Genomic DNA, 16991 nt, shown 5'->3' on the forward strand with positions numbered 1-16991 from the left:
ATTCCTGATGCTTTCTCTGATACATAGTAGGCACTAGTAAAATCTGGAAGAACAAAATGAGAATAACAAAAGGGAAAAACATTTTCATTTCTACCAAGCTGGTGTATCGTTTTTCTCTTTCTAAATAATGAGATCTAAGCAGAGGAGATACCTAAAAGAGTGGGGATGGGCATAGGGCAAGGGGTTAGTGGAAGACAGGTAAGAGTTTCATCCATTAAAAATCAAACAGTGGTGCTCAGCAGTGAAAAGATGGCTGGCACAGTCATTTAAAATTAGCTTCCTTGATGGTTCCTTAGCAACGCTCTACCAGAACATTATTGCTTTTAATGTGCACTGCACAACGTTCACTCACACATCAAATAGCAAGGAAATGGCCATTGTTAGCTGATTCTGAACAAAAAGATAGGAAAATCACACTACTCAGAACCCCCTCCTTATTGCTCTTATAGAGACAAACAAAAACCTCAGATTTTCCACCACTCTTCCCTTCCTATGCTGCCCATTAGGGTGCTAATCACTGGCTACAAGCCTTTCTGTTTCCTCCTTTCTGCTTCACTAGGCTTTCTTTCTGTCAGCTCACAGGTGACCTTAACTCCTTTTTTTTTTTTTTTTAATAGGTGGATGGGAGGTTGTTCAGTGACTGTGTCAGGTAATAAACCATAACAAGAACAGTAAATATCTCTTTGGATGAAGTAAGCCATTTGTGGCTCATACAGACTTTTGGGATAAGTTTGTGCTCTAAAGTCCTGCTTTTGTATGTGGTGCAAAAAAAAATGGACAAGGTCAATGTGATAGGGGAAAAATGTCCTTCTTTACAAGAAAGTAAAAAGCTGATAACCTTACCTATGAGATCTAATTATCCCTATACTGGAATGATGGAATATGATACACTTTTCACAAACAAAGGGCCAGAGATTGTAAGCCAACATCCCCATGACTATCACTAGGCACTTTCTAGGCCTCACTGTGATACTGTGGTCTTACATCCCTGGCAAAGGCAACATACAGCAGTCATTTTCTCACCTGTGAAAGTCGTATAGTAACTGCCCTTAAATAAATGGTACCACATATTTATCTCTCCAAACCAACATGTGAACAACACAAAATACTTTATAAGTACAAGGCGGACTTTTTCCTTCTAGAAACACTTTACTCATATGGGTATTTGAACTCAAAATACACCAAGCAAGAAATCTATACTAAAAATAAAATTTCAATGATGAAACCTGCCAGCACAGATTGGCATCCAATTCACAAAAACACATCAGTTAGAATGGTGAGGTCTGAGTTCCTCATGGGTACAGGTCCTTACCTCTTGAACTAGGGAAGGAGTTGTTGAGTTGCTCCATCACTTCTTCTAATCCTGTGCTTGTATCCTGGGGAGGACTCAGATCTTCCTCACCTTAGTGAAAGAAAAACAAGGAGGACCCATCATACTTTTGCCAAACGCAAACACAGGAAAGGACCACAATAGCATTTTACAATCAAATGTAAGTTAATTTTACTTGCTCATAAGCAACAAACAAATCCTCAAGCAACTCCTCAAGTTTGATTATTAGGGATTCCTCCCTTAATGTGTGGAAGCCCACATGGTAATTTACCAATGTTATTCTTAGAGAAAACTGTGTTCATACTCACTAGTTAATACAAAGTTGACAGAATGCCTTTTCTCAAAGCCCATTAACAAATATTCAATTTTGAAATGAAACAATTGTTATTACACACTTGTTGCACTTGTATATTTCCTCACCACAAAAGAAAAACAAGAATGTGGCAGATTTGAAATTACGAGGGAGATAGAAACAGGGGCTTTTAGTCTTTTACATTTAACAACAAAAACAAAACTAAAGTAGCATTAAAGTCAAATGTAATTAAAAAGTAATAAACACTGTACATGAACTAATAAATACTAACAGTATTTTCAGGACAGTAAACAGAGAGAATACTGAGGAGTTATTCCCCTTATTTGTTACTTGGAACTGCAGTATCATTTTTGAATTGGGAATTCATTGTAGGTAGTGTGTGGATCAGCACCTCAAAAAACATCTTAAGTAATGAGAATTTTTCTTAGGTGCAAAGCAAGCTAATTTGAATTCTGAAGGTTGAATTCTGAAAGTTGTTTTTCATGATAACCAATCTCCCAATCATGAAAATACTTCTTTTTGAGCTTTATTTGTTAAGTACATCATTATATCTATTGAAAGCAAGACCTTGTTCAAGCAAGTCAGAAATAATGAATGGGCTTAAGGACAGCTCAGGTTCACCTGTGACTTGGAAATGATTAGAGAGGTAGTGATTAAATGATTTACATATTCTTTTCATTTTCTTTGGTCCATGGCACAATTAGATGTTCAGTTAAGATTATAATTCTGCATTCATTCTTGCATTTTCAACCTTATTTTTAAAGCATGAGTATAAAGATCATTTGCTAAGACAAAATCATACTCTAGGTGGACAGGAGCCTGCAAGTTATTCCTAGAAGGGAGGGTTAAGAAGCTGGGGTGGATAAAAGGCATCTGATTTTGAGAGTCTCATGCCAGAGCAAGCCTCTTTGAAATCCTAAGCACAGGAAAGACAAGGTGAAGAATGAATGTCACACAAAGCAGGAAGACATGATGCTAGATTCCTCTTTCTTCCTCTCTTCTCTACACACATGTACACATGTATGAACATATACACACATTTAAGCTTTTATCTTCAGAAAAATGTTATTTAGTATTTCTAGTTTATTATTTCATTTTAAATGCTTACTATTTGGTGAAGATGGGATGAATAAAAGATTACCAGAAGAAACAAAACTGACCAACTGCAGGGCCAATTACAATTACTGATGCAAATTTTTGTTGAGTTGGGAAAGGTGAGGCATTTTTAATGGCAACGAGTCTATGTTCATGACAGTATGTCATACAGATTAAATCAGAACAAGTAGAAACGTTCAGCATTGGTGTCAATATATCTGACAGTTTAATTACATCATATCTGAGTTCCAGGAACTTCATTGTACTGTGTTAAGACCCTGGTACAGTTCAATGATGTGATTGGCAGTAGTGTTCCCGAATGACTTCAAGGATCAAACTGTAATGTAAAAGCTAATGGTGTCAGCTAAGTTCATCTTTACAGATAAACTATCACCTGTCTCAAAAAAGAATATCTAAGTTCAAATGCAAAATTGGCTTGTTTTTCATAGTAAGCTTTTGTGACATTGATAATTGTATTCATTTAAACAGTTGTGGAGGGAGGTATTGGGGTTTGAATGCAGGGAACTATGCATGCACTCAGGTATTGATCTAATAAACATTCTAATTATTTTATAACATGATAAATAAAAGACCCAGAGACAGATATTTGGGTGCAAACTTCAAGCTGAAGATCAGAAAAGCAAAGCAGCTGGGCATTAGCTCTCACTCTACCTCAAATTGAAAAGGGATCCTGGCTCCACCAAACCTCACTCTGCGGCCTCTCCTCAGTGAGGTTGGAGAATCCTGAGACTTCAATATCTTCCTGTCCTCAATGAATGCCAACTCTGATACCCTGTCTCTGTCTTATATGTCTTCATGATGCTGGGTTTAAAGGCATGTGGTCCCAGGTGCTGGGATCAAAGCTATGAGCTCTGTTACTCTTCATTCTTGTGTAGGTTATGGTGGCCTTGAACTAACAGAGATCCATCTACCTCTTAATCCCGAGTCCTGGGATTAAGGTTGTGTGCCACCACTGCCTGACTTTTATAGTTTGTGGCTGACTTTGCTTTCTGAATCCTCAGGCAAGCTTTAATAAATCATAGATAATATATCACCACAATATTTTTAGAGCACCTAACAAATCTTAAGTTGTGTATAAACAAGTATATTATTACATCAAATATTTTTCTCATATTCTCCAGATTTCTCAAGATGGCTTAACTCACCTCTTTGTAAGAACTGAAATCAGGAAATAGGCTAAGTAAAGAATTCTTAGCACCTAATGTATTCTATATCAGATTATACTGAAAAAGTTGAAACAATTAAGTGAATCCTGACTTGGAGAAGGAGGAAGAGCAGGAGGTAGAATGAGATACAAGAGAAGAATGATGCTGAATATGATCAAAATAATTTATTCACATATATAAAAAGCCATAATAAAACTCATCACTAAACAATTAATATAAGCTTTTAAATATTTTAAGAATAAATTACTAGAATTCTATTGTTAGATATTGGTTCAGTTCCCCTTTTTAATGCTTTTACAAAAAAAAAAAAAACAAAAACAAAAACAAAAAAAAAATTCAAGGTGCTGGAGAGATGGTTTGGCAGATCTTATTTTTTCATAGGACCTGAGTTCAGTTCTAGGCACCCATGTTGGTAACTAATAATCACCTGAAACCAGAGGATCCTTTTTTGGAGGCACTCATCAATTATGTAAGTGTGTAAAGGAGTGATGAATACTTTGAGAAAAGGGTGAGATGCAACTGAGATAAAGACTTGAAGGTATGAACCATGCAGATATATGGGAAAATAGAGCAAAAGACAAAGGAAGAGCAACTCCAAAGGTGCTATATAAGGTCAGTGTGGTGGGTTTGCTCACAGGACAGCAAGACAGTTCTCAGCATACACAAAGTGATCAAAGGTTTTGAGGAGAACTCTTCTATGGTCCTAGAATGTAGACTTAGTCAGGTGACCTGCTATGGTGAATGGAATGTTAAAAGGTGTATGTGCAGAGAGTCTGAGAGTGCCTATGAGTTGTTGCATTTTCCTTGTGTTATGTGCCAGAAGAAACAGACAATTCAGATGGTTAGCTGACCCATGGGGGATGAGAGACAATGTAAACTTTCGGGAACTCAACTCATGTCCAGCGATGAGGTTAAACTGAAATCCTGCACAACTGTAACCTACTAACCGATTTGAATGAGAAATGCCCAATTTGAAAATTTTATGATTTGCAATAACTGTCACTGGTTCTCAACACATAAGAATAATATAGAAATGCTAATTTCATAACCTCATCATTATAGGCTATGTGTGAGAACTGAATTTTAATACTGGGCATCACAAATAATGGTAAAAAAAATTACCAATTTAAAAGTGAAAGCTTAAAATATAACTGATACACTTTGTTTTCATTAGCCAGACCAGTAAGATACCAATATTTACAGTTTGCCTAATAATATACTATGTAGCTATTATACAAAAGGCAACCCAAGAGAGTTCTAATTATAATTCATGACAAGCTTGCTAACATTTTTTCATCATTTATTGCTAAGAAAATGAAAATGCACACTGAGTGTCAACTGTGCCTACTTGGAATTTTGCCAGTTATTATCCCTACTTCACTGACTCATTGCCTACTCAAAAAATATATTGCTAGTAGTTAAGGGAATTCATGCCAATTTCTTAACATTAGCCATGCAATTTGATTCTCCTCCAAACTGATTCTCATGAACGTGCCTAAAAATTCTTTTTGGATTATTAACAATATTCTCTGGCTTTATTTCGAAGTTGATGTTTAGAAATGGCTAAAAATGTTGAACGGTGAATGTTTTCAAATATGGGAGACCTGGCTATAATGGAGCATTGATGTGGTATACTATAATAGTTTCCTTTACTTGCTAGCAAAATGAAGAATATTATTGAGATGACTTGGTTTAATCTTTGAGTCTTCTGAAAGGTATAATGACTCCAATCGATCTAGAGTGAATGATATCCCATCTGACTCATAACCTGTTCCTAATTTCTGAGGCTGATAATGGGTTTACATGCTGGAAAAAATATTGTTTTAACTAGAACATATGCAGCCTATGCAAAACAAAATTAAGAATCCTTAATTCTGTAATTTTGGCTTATATCCAGGCAAATTATTTTCTTTTTAAACACAGAACCATGTCTTAGCAAATTATTTTTCTTATAAAGGAGGATACATGTAAGCACATATAGTCAACATGACATGACTAGTCACTAAGTACATTTGTAGCACTGAGTTGTTTTTGTAGAATTGATCTAATGAGAGGGATTCTATAACATGAAATCTTTCTCTTATTTACTTCTGTTTAAAACTATGAAGATAGTGTTACTTAACCTGCAACTTGTATTGCTGTACATAATTTAATAGAAGAATATGCTCACAATGTGTTACCTTCTATTTTTATCTTGTCTTAGTTCTCTCTAGTTTTTCAATAGAAAAAATATGATTTATCTAATACTGTATATATAGGACAAATTGTGTTTTCATATCCTAATTCAAAAAAGTTCTTTCTGTTTTATATGTTATGTGGACCTTCTTCAGTAAATTATGGTACAAAAGGATGATGTCAATTTTTAGTTAGTCTTAAATTATGATAAATATACCCAAATTAAAATGTATTAAATATATGGAATTCTCCCATGCCTACATAAAAATTTATTATGTTTCAGGCTAGAGAGATAAATTGGCAGTTAAAAGCAAGGACTGCTTTTCTAGAGGACCCAGGTCTGGTTCCTATCACCCAAATGGTGGCTCACAACTGTCCATAACTCTAATTCCAGGGAAAGCAACACTCTGTTTTAGCTTCTGAGGACAGCAGATTTGCATATAGTTGCAGTGGCTTGAATGGAAATGGCCTCCTTAGGCTCATAGGGAGTGGCACTATCAGGAGATGAGGCCTTGTTGTAGTAGGTATGAACTTGGAGGAAGTGTGTCACTGGGGGGAGGGCTTTCAGATTTCAGAAGCTCACCCAGGCCCAGTGTCTCACTGTCTCTGCTGCCTACAGATCCAGATGTAGAGTCTCAGCTACCTCTCCAGAACTATGTCTGTCTGTGTGCCTTCATGCTTCCTTTCTTGAAGATAATGGACTAAAACCTCTGAACAGTAAGCCAGAACCAAATAAATGTTTCCCTTTATAATAGTTGCTGTGGTTGTGATGTTTCTTCCCAGCAATAGAAAGCCTAACTAATACAATGGCATACAGACTCACATGCAGGCAAGACATATACACACAATGAACAAACAAAAAATGTCTTGTACTTGGTTTCCAAAAGAGTAAGTCAGAAAGCACTTTACTGCAGGTTTGTTTTACTGACAATAATCAGTCAGGAAATGAAAAGATCAAGAAATTGAAAGTATCTTTAAGGAGTTCAAGTTCTAGGGTATTCTAGGAGGAGGAAAGAAATTCTATTAATTACCTGTAACATAGGATAAATTATATGATGCAATACATGACAAAACCATGTAGTATACAATGAAGTTACAAAGGAAGATTTACTGTGTGCAAAGAGGGTAATCCATTTCAGGTTAGTAAAAACACTATTTCCATGCTAATGATTTTGGAATTGATTCAACAGGCAAATCAGGCCTTAGGCCAGGATTAATATGATATAACTTGCATAGCTGCAAAGTAACTAGAAACATCTAGATGATGGATTGAAAAAACAAAGAAGCCAAAGAGAGAGAAATCAATTAGGAAATTTTGCACAACTGTTCAGTTAGTAGATGAAAAAAAAGGCTGAACTGAGGAAAGGACTGTAAAGGAAAAAGTGTGGTAACTTTACATAAAATATTTAGCAGGACATACTCATGAGGAAACAAGCAGGCAGATCCCAATTAAGGAACATTCCACAAACACTTGGTCTTGAAACATGTAAAGATGCCTGGAAAGTGATTGAGACTGAAGGAGACTACAGAGACTTGTCAATGACACACAAAACATGACCTTTCATTGGGTCCATAACAACTACAACAACAACACTAATAATAGCTACTGAGGATATTATTAGCTGAAGTAAAAGTGCCACAATTGTAGTTGCAGAGTTAAGAGCAGTCTCTTGATGTGGTCTTGTGATGCTCTATATCAAATTTAGGGTCCTACACATACCAGATAAAAGCTCTACCAGTGATTTACAGTCCTGGCCCTAAAGTTTATTTCTTGCTTAACAATTACATATTAGTTATGTAAGAAATTTTCTTTTACCTTGAAAGACAGATTTTCAAGTCTTTTGAGTAAAATTTTATTTTGTGTGAAACAGAAAATTTTATTTTGTGTGAGGCAGTGAAATAACATAAATAAATAAACAAGTATGATGAATATGCACATAAAATATAAATAAATAAATGCAGAATATATAAAGATGTCATCTTAGGGATTTACATAAGTAGATGTCAATAAAAACAAAAATTAGTATAAGGACTCATAAATTAATAAATACAAAGCAAGTGTGGCAAAATTTTGACTTAATTGCAATTTTACTATAAATCTGGTGGTTTTCCTAAATAAAATACCACAGAAAAAAATCACATGTATATCTATAATATTAATAATGAAATCTAATACAGGGGAAGGCCTAAGCCCTTCTCCAAATGATGTGACAGACTTTGATGATCCCCCATGGAAGGTATCACCCTCCCTGGGAGTGGATGGGGGTAGGATTGGGGGGTTACTGAGGGGCATGGGAGGATGGGAGGGGAAGGGAACTGGGATTGATATGTAAAATAAGATTGTTTCTAATTTAAATAAAAATTTATATAAAAATAATAAAGTCTATTTTTAAATGCTTGGGAACCATTTTTCATTTCAAATAAAAAAAAGCAGGAAACACATTAGGCAGAGTAAGTTTGAGAAAGTAAGGAGTTATTGGATATAAAGAATTGTTAGGAAGGCACTCACATGAGTATACAGAGGTCAGGAATGTTAAAAGAACTAGTTTTGCTAAGTTTATATTTCTTTGTTTCTTCCAATAATATGTAAATTCTGTTAGCACAATCTCTCAGTAAAAACTGTATAGAATGCATACAATACAAAAAGACTTTTCAGTGATAAGTATTTTGTTCTCTGAGGAGGTACAGTGGTCCATTTGTATCTGGGGTAGGGTGATTACAGGATCTCATAGACACCAAATCCACAAATGATAAAGTCCCTTACCTAAAGTTACTTTCACAGAAAGTATAGGCACCTTCCCATATATTTTAAATCATCCCTATATTACTTATAACACCTAATATAATGTAAATGTTGTGTAACAGTCCAGTAACCACACACACACACACACAACACACAACCACCACCAACAAAAACACAATCTTTTCTCTCATAAAACAAATATTGCAACATATCCTATCAATTTTCTATAAGCAAGTTACCTCTTATCCTAATTCAGGTGCTGGCATATAGAACTTCTATGCCTGTATTCAGTTCTGCCATAATACTCCCGATTCTACAAATCATCAGTACCATAGCCTGCTACTCGTACTTTAATTTGAGTGCCTTAAAAGGTATGCTGCCTCTTAGGTGTTGACAACCTAAATAATTAATGCTTCTAAGCATGCACAGATCTGAGCTCAGCTCAGTGTCAAAATATGTGATTTAATTTCTCAAGCATAACTTCAAAAAGAAGGAAAACCCTGAAACAGATATACTAAAGCTCATTTGTTTTCAGAATTTATTGACTTCTCAAAGGTGTTCGGTATTTTTTTCATGCTCTGTGCTATCATTTATACTTCCAACAATCCATTAGCTGTATTCAGACCTCAGACACAAAAAGAGAATCTGACAGAGACTGCCTCTAAATCACTGAGGTGTAGTAAAGTCAGTAAAACAAATCAAACACATCTTCTGTTTGAGAACAACTGAATCCTGGCTTTTCTATGAACTTTGTCTTCTCTGGACTTGGATATGCCCTCTGCCCTTCTTCAGATTTTTGAACGTTACTGGATTTTCTTCAGCTATTCTCTTTCCTCAGGCATACTTATCTTCTCAGAGCCCTCATCTACCTTCTTCAACGTCTGAGAATGTCTATTATCACTCCACTGACCTCAGCATTGTGCTGATGAATTGCTCAATCCAGGGTGTATCCCAGTGTGAACTACATATTCTCTACTTTTTCAATGATTTCCATGTTGCACCCATAGAAGCTGAGTGGGAACCTCCACCTTAAGTGTTTAAGTATTGAAAGGTCTGGAAACCATGTCCATTCCTTATACCACACTATTCAATTTCATGATCACTATCTCACTCCTCTGACCACAATCTATATATTCTCATTCTCTTCTCACACTCCTTTTTATTTTTGAGATAACGTTTCACTGTAGCCCTGGATAGCCTAGGCTATGTAGACCCAGCTGGCCTCGAACTTGTAGCAATCTCCCTACATCTGCTTCCCAGCTGTTGGGATTACAACTGTGAGCCATCAGACCCAGCTTTACTGTAATCTCTTGATCTTCTACTATGACTCATTCTTACCTTCAACAGTATTTTTCTGCCTTTACAGTCTGAGTTAGGCACTTTTCCTGTCTTTAGTCTAACCCATGGGTTATCTCAAGCATTAATTCCTACACAGGGCTTGGGGTGTGAACAATCAAGAAGTCTTTCTGTGTGTTAATACTGATTTAGGGGTTTCTTGTTTTTAAGCTTTGGTGTTACTATGTTGTTCAGTAACTTCTCAAATTGATCCTCCCACCTCAGGCTCCAGAGTATCTGGGATGGATGACAGGTATGTTATTATATCAAGACCTTCCAGGAAATAGTGAGAATCGCAGTGATAATTAGGTTAGAACCCAGGAAAAAGAAATAGAGTCATGGGGTTGATTCATGCTTACTCATTCATAAAAGAGGAGAGGAGGGAATACATCAAATATCGCTGGCATTCATGAAACACCATTGTCTAACATCGCAGGGAAAACAACGAGCATAGCCTGAGAAGTGTTGTCAACCATTCTTTTATCATGTATGCACCAGCAGCTACAGATAGATTTCTTAGCACTCAGTTCTATGCAGAGATTAACGATGTAGTGATAGAAGGCTACACTATCCTCTTATGATTTCCTCTAGAAATTCATTTAACTCTTGAAACCCCATTCATACTTGGGAATTGTGAGGGTGAATTGTCAACTTGGCAGAATCTAGAATAATCCGGGAGAAAAATAAGTAGACCTGTCTGTGAGGGAGATTTAGACTAAATTCATTAAGGTAGGAAGATCTAAATGTAGGTGGTATTGTTCCACAGGCTGGGATTCTGGTCTGTATACAAAAAGGAGAATGTGAGCTAATCACCAGCATTCATTTCTGTTTCCTAACTGTGGATGTAACATGCCCAGCTTTCTGGCGCTTCTGCAGTCACACCTTCCCCACTGTGACAGACTCAAACTAAGCCAAAATAAACCCTTTCACCCTTTAGCTCCTTTTGTCAGGTATTTGTCACAGCAATGGGAAAAATAGCTAACACAAAATGTTCTTAAAGTTTCTTTCCTTTCCCTAATTCCTTGATCAACTTCCCTTCTCTAAAAATGCAAATGATTTCTTTGAAAACGGTCAGTCACTCATTGTGATCTAATCAGCTGTAATTAACTTTCATTTCCTCTGGGCTCATTTTGATTTCATCCTTTTAAGCATGTCTTCCTTGAAGCTATATCTACTTCTCAGGCCTTTACCACTCCAATTACGCAGACAGAGGTTTCCTATTTAGTTTTACCTGTCAACCTGACAGAGCTTAGGGCCACCTAAAAGAAGAGTCTCACTTGAGGGACCGCTCAGACAGACTAGCCAGTGAGGATGACTGTGGGGGATTGTGTTGACTTTTAATTGATGTAGGAGGGCCTAGCCTATTGTGGGAGGCACCAGTTTTTGGGCAGAGAGAGGTACCTGGGCTTTGCAAGAAAGCCAGCTAAGTGTGGGTCTGTGCACCAGAAAGCAGAACTCCTCAGTGGTGTCTGCTCCAAGTTCCTGTTGGCATTCTTACCCTGACCTCCTTTAACGACAGACTGTAAGCTATAAACTGAAATAAGCCATTTTCTCCCCTAGGTGGTTTTTTCTCATGGTTTCTGTCATAGCAACACAAAGGAAAACAGAACAAAGGTCTTCCCCAAAACATTGTGTCTAGACACTTTTGTTACATATTATTTATCTCATATCCTTCAGCAAGCAGTCAAATCCCTGAACGTGTACTTCAAGAAGTCTGCCATTTTCTCAAATGCATTACAAAAACCATCAGACATTACACCACTGAGGGGCTAGAAAGATGACTCAGTGGCTGTGCTTGCTACTCTTACAGAGGACCAGATTTCAGTGGCTCACTGTGATTCTAGCTCCAGGGCATCCAATGCTCTCTTCTGGCCTTTAAAGGCATTTTTACGCACATGTACATATACACAGACACAGATATACACACAAATAACAATATACATCTTTTAGAAACAGTACAATAATGGAGTTGGGTGTGTAGTTCTGTGGCAAAATACTTCATAACATGCCCAAGACCCTTTTTTTTTTTCCATCCATGGCACGGGGAGATGGGATAAAAGCTTCTCTTTATATTGACAACCAAATCTCTCTTCATTTCTTCCCCTTACACTTTACAGTCAGTCCCCAGGTCCTAGAAACTCTGTTTATATGGAATAGTTTCATAGATGGCTCCTCCCATTTCTCTCAAATGAGGACCCTCAGAACTCAAATATCTTGGCCTGAACAAATACCTACTAACTGGTGCATTCATCTAGAAAAAATTTTCCTTTGCGCAGATTGAGATTTCAGGATACATCTTTTAAGAAATATCTTTTCAGGATATATTTGGTCTCTACTCCAACTTTTGGAAACCTTCATAAATATCAACAGGCCATCAAGCCTTTGTCCTGAGTAAGTGGGAAGTTGGCTTCTAAGTTGTATGACACCAGTGTTAGAAACTTTACTTCACGATCTGTACTGGTAACAGAACTTTTCATTTTCTTAGACACAAAGATTAAGTAATTGTGGAACTAGCTGGTACTTACCCATAGATTCTGAAGTTTGACTGCCAACCACACGGAGCAACATAGGCTGACTGCTATCTGACCTCTGCAGAGAGGTAGAAGGAGAGGACACTGTGGTGCCATTCACCTTGGCCTCAGCCTGGGGCTAAAGTGTGCAACAGAAAAAGTATTAGCTTATAATAATAAACTCAGTAAAAATATAAGAACACTATAGACAAAAATAGGAATATTATAAATACTGAGAACTCAGGCATTATTACCATTCCTACTTAGAAACTGCCTAGAAATTGGGGAATGTGGGATATTTTATTGCTGATATGATCCATGGATATGAATTTTCATTTGAACTATGTTCTTATACAATGGATAAAAATATAGATATGGTAAAATAAAATATAAATCACCAAATTAAAAGGCTAAACGACTGAGAAGGCAAAGGGAGAACCGAGACAATATAAACCCCAATAGTTAATGGAGAGTCTATATTTTGGAGAAGTATTAGTAACACAATCAAAAGAACATTATTTTGAAATTTTAAATGCTCAGAAAACCTGAGGCATATCTTCCTTGGGTCTTTTTTAATGATATATTCTTCTAGCTTCCCAATGGAGGTATAAATCTTTAAATTTTGTGTGTGTTAGGGATTAGAAGAAAAAAACCAAACATATACCACAAAATATAAGTCATATCGAATAAGAAAACTTCACTTCAAAAAGTCAAAATGTCATTTATGGAGAATGAATGGAAATCTAGCATTTCCCTATAAGATGCACTTCCAATTGGTAAAAACAAATGAAGAGAAGACAAAGCCAAAATCGAAAACATGTTTTGAGATAAGATAATATGAAACATATATTGAAAAGTACTTAAAGTTTAAGTACAAGCATCTGAGCTCTGTCCTTTGTTTTTCATTATTTATTTATTTATTTAGAAGAAAAAAAGTGAAAATTTGTAAGTAGCCAATAGTAAAAATGTAGGGGCCTTACTTGCTCCAGGAGCTGCCTCAGTCTATGTAACTGAGACTCCAGCTGCTTGTTGTGGTCTTCCAGGATTTGCATCCTGGCTTCCAGGCGTCCTTTGTGTTGACGCAGTAGCTTGGCCTCAGCAATAAGCTCAGCATCCCTGGGACTCTGGGGAGATGTGGGCATCATCTCAGGAGGAGACGGCAGTGGGGACAGGCCTTTATGCTCATGCTGCTGCTTCAGACGATCATATTCTGCTTGCAAATTCCTACATGGATTAGAGGTTAAGAAAGAAAGGAAAGGAAGAAAAATGAATAACATCACCAAATTTCATATAACTGGCATATACATGAATTGACCACCACCAAACAAGAACAAGCAAAAGGGAGGCACTAATGAATGGTTTATATGATGATGATCTTACCGATGCTAAAGGAGCAAAATAAAATTGGAAGCTTGCGACTGGTGTGTGAGGAGAGATGTTTTTCAGTTTTTATGCCATACCAATAGTCTCACGGGTGCTATGTTTAGATAAGTAAGCAGCAGAAGATTTAATCATTTTCTAAGTACTGCTTTATAATGTGAGATTAAAATTTTATGCCTCAATTCAGATTTCAATTTTCTTAAAAAAAAATCAAAGTGTCAACAGAAATGTACAATAAACAGACACACACACACACACAAACACAAAGAATAGATCACGCATTCATCACCCTACTTTAATAAATTTAGCACCTACTATAATTTCTGCAAAACCATTTTGGTTTTAGGAGATTTTTGTTTTATTTTTGCATACATGCACGCATGCATGTTATGCTGGTATAGAACCCAGGGTCTTGCACATTCCAATTTTTTAAGCAATAAAAGCTAGCAGCCAAACCTGAAACTACCCCAATGTACCTTATCAATCCCATATCATTCTCTCCTCAGCATCACTGTTAAGGAGATAATGGCATATTGAATCCTATATCCATCAATACCATGCATGTAGCCATGTGTTACCCTGAAATTAAGATGATATCATAGTCTGTTCTTTACTTAGTAAAACAGTAGTCACTTCATGGATTCAATCTAGCATAAGTGCTTTGCATGTTCTTAAATCTTTCATTTAAGAACTTTATGCTGAAGAATATACATACCATTAAGAGTTGCTGTTTGCCTTCAACATCATTTGCTGCAGCTGTATCCACGTTGGTACATTATAATTTATTTTATCACTATAAGGTTTTATCTTGTTGCTTGAATAAGTCCGAGTATTCAGTTTCCCACTATTACAAACCATGATGGAATGAACTTCCTTATAGCAGTCTTTTTGGACATTAGTTTAAATGATTCTATAAAATACATCTTGATGTGGGATTTGGGGGTGGGGAGTCCTTGTAATATCTTCATATATTGCCGAAGTGCTCTCCTATATGGTTTTATCAATTTATTTTCTCAGCAGTAGTGAATGGAGCTTTCCTTTTGTCACATTCTTATAAAAAAAACTTGGTGTTAGCAGACATTCACATTTTGGGCCATCTGATGGCTACATTTTAATCTTCACATTTCTGATCACTGATTAATTGAACTTCTGTCATAACAGGCAGTTGAAGTTTAAATGTGAAATGTCTCCCATATGCATGTTTTTGAACACTTGGTATCCAGCTGTTGGTGCTGTTTGGGAAGGTTGTAGAACTTTTAGGAGGCTTTGTAGGCAGGATCTGACTTCCTAGTGAATTGTTTTTCCATATTAAAGTTCTTGTTATAGTATAGATGCCTATTCTTTGTAAGTTACCATATAAAGGAATATCAGATCCTGCACTGACAGATTTTTTTTTATTTACAGTTTTTTTTATTAATATTTTCGTGTGTATTTTGTCTACACAATTCACTAAACATGGTGAAATCAAACTGATGCCTACTTAGAGCCTTCACCCCTACTGGCTAGTGTTCAAGGTATTAAAAGGTACTCTGCTTGCTACTGAAGTAGAAAGGTAAACACAAGTCCAACTACAACTCTTTGATCTACAATGGTGACCTGCCTGCATGACCCATTGATGTAATAGTAGCACAAAAGTCATGGGAGCATCCAACCACTATTTGATTTGATTTAAGGCTCACTCCATAAGATGGAACCCATACCTGATAACTGCTCAAAGGCCAAGAACCACAAGACTACATAGACCATGGTCCGAAGAGACATAGCAATAAAATTACTCAATGATATTTTGCTGTATCAATAGACCAGTGTCATTTTCAGCAATCATCAGAGAAGCCTCCTGTAGTACATGGGAACAAACACAGAGACTCACAATTGGACAATGTGCATCAAGTATGAGACTTTGGAATACTCAATATCTTAAATGGAATATCTCCATCAAATCTCTCCCCTAAATACTCAGTAAGCTTTGTGAAGGAGGAAGCAGGAAGATTGTAAGAGCCAGTGGGAATGAAAGACACTAAGGAAACAATGTGTTCCAGATACCATAGTATTGACACACACTGACCCCCCAGAGACTGACAGCATCCACAGGGCCTTTACTGGACTAAACTACATGGGATCCTAGCACTGAGCAGGGAAGTGAACACAACCCTCCACCACTAATGCAGGAGTTATCTCCAACTGACAACAGTTCACAAAGGAAATAATACTTGTTCCTGCACTGGGTATACAAACCACATTTAAAGGCAGGCCCAATTCTCAGAAGTAGATGGCTAACACAAAATGCACTCAATGGTATTTTTTTGAAGGTTTTTGTCTCACAGTGCTTTATTTGGGCATTTTCTAACTTCATAGATGTTTTGCTTATATATTATGTTTTCTGATTCTGTATTTTTATGGGAGTTTTGTGTGTGAGGGTGTGTTTGTGTCTGATGTGATTTCCCTTTGGCTTTTTTTTTCTGCTTATTTGTTTTGTCTTATTCTGGTGTGTGTGTGTGTGTGTGTGTGTGTGTGTGTGTGTGTGTGTGTGTGTGCATGCGTGCGTTTAGTTGCCTACCAGTTTTCTAACAAGAAGAGGGAAAAAAAAGGTGTGGAGTTGGGTGGGTGGAGAGAATCTTGTACGAGTTGGGGGAGGAGAAATTCTGATCAGAATCTATTGTATAAAAAATCAATTTTCAATAAAAACTAAAATTATATATATATAAATGTGGTTCAGAGAGATGGCTTATGAGGTAAAGTTTGCAGTCAAACATGATGATCTGAATTCAATAAATGGAATGCAAATAGTGGAGGGAACCAACTTCTACAATTTGTCTTATGACCTCCAGGTATGTGCCTTTGCTTTAAAAATAATTTTTTTATCTTTTTTTATTTGAAGCTTTACATTTTCCAAAATCTGTTTTTGTGTAGGGTGAAATATGAT

The 16991-nt window shown here is 36.5% G+C and overlaps 1 protein-coding gene across 1 annotated transcript in view; it reads right to left on the reverse strand.

Annotated features, from left to right (window-relative positions):
- The window catches only part of LOC127216135 (dystrophin), a gene marked incomplete at its 5' end in the record, with an annotated part of 426838 nt that overhangs the window by 11988 nt on the left and 397859 nt on the right, over positions 1-16991 (reverse strand). Inside the window, 3 exons of the mRNA XM_051176680.1 lie at positions 1313-1402; positions 12704-12827; positions 13669-13912. Coding sequence (XP_051032637.1) covers positions 1313-1402; positions 12704-12827; positions 13669-13912 — 458 coding nt within the window. The remainder of the gene's footprint in view (positions 1-1312; positions 1403-12703; positions 12828-13668; positions 13913-16991) is intronic.

The sequence above is a fragment of the Phodopus roborovskii genome, unplaced genomic scaffold, assembly GCF_943737965.1.
Source record: "Phodopus roborovskii unplaced genomic scaffold, PHOROB, whole genome shotgun sequence".
Taxonomy (NCBI): Eukaryota; Metazoa; Chordata; class Mammalia; order Rodentia; family Cricetidae; genus Phodopus; species Phodopus roborovskii.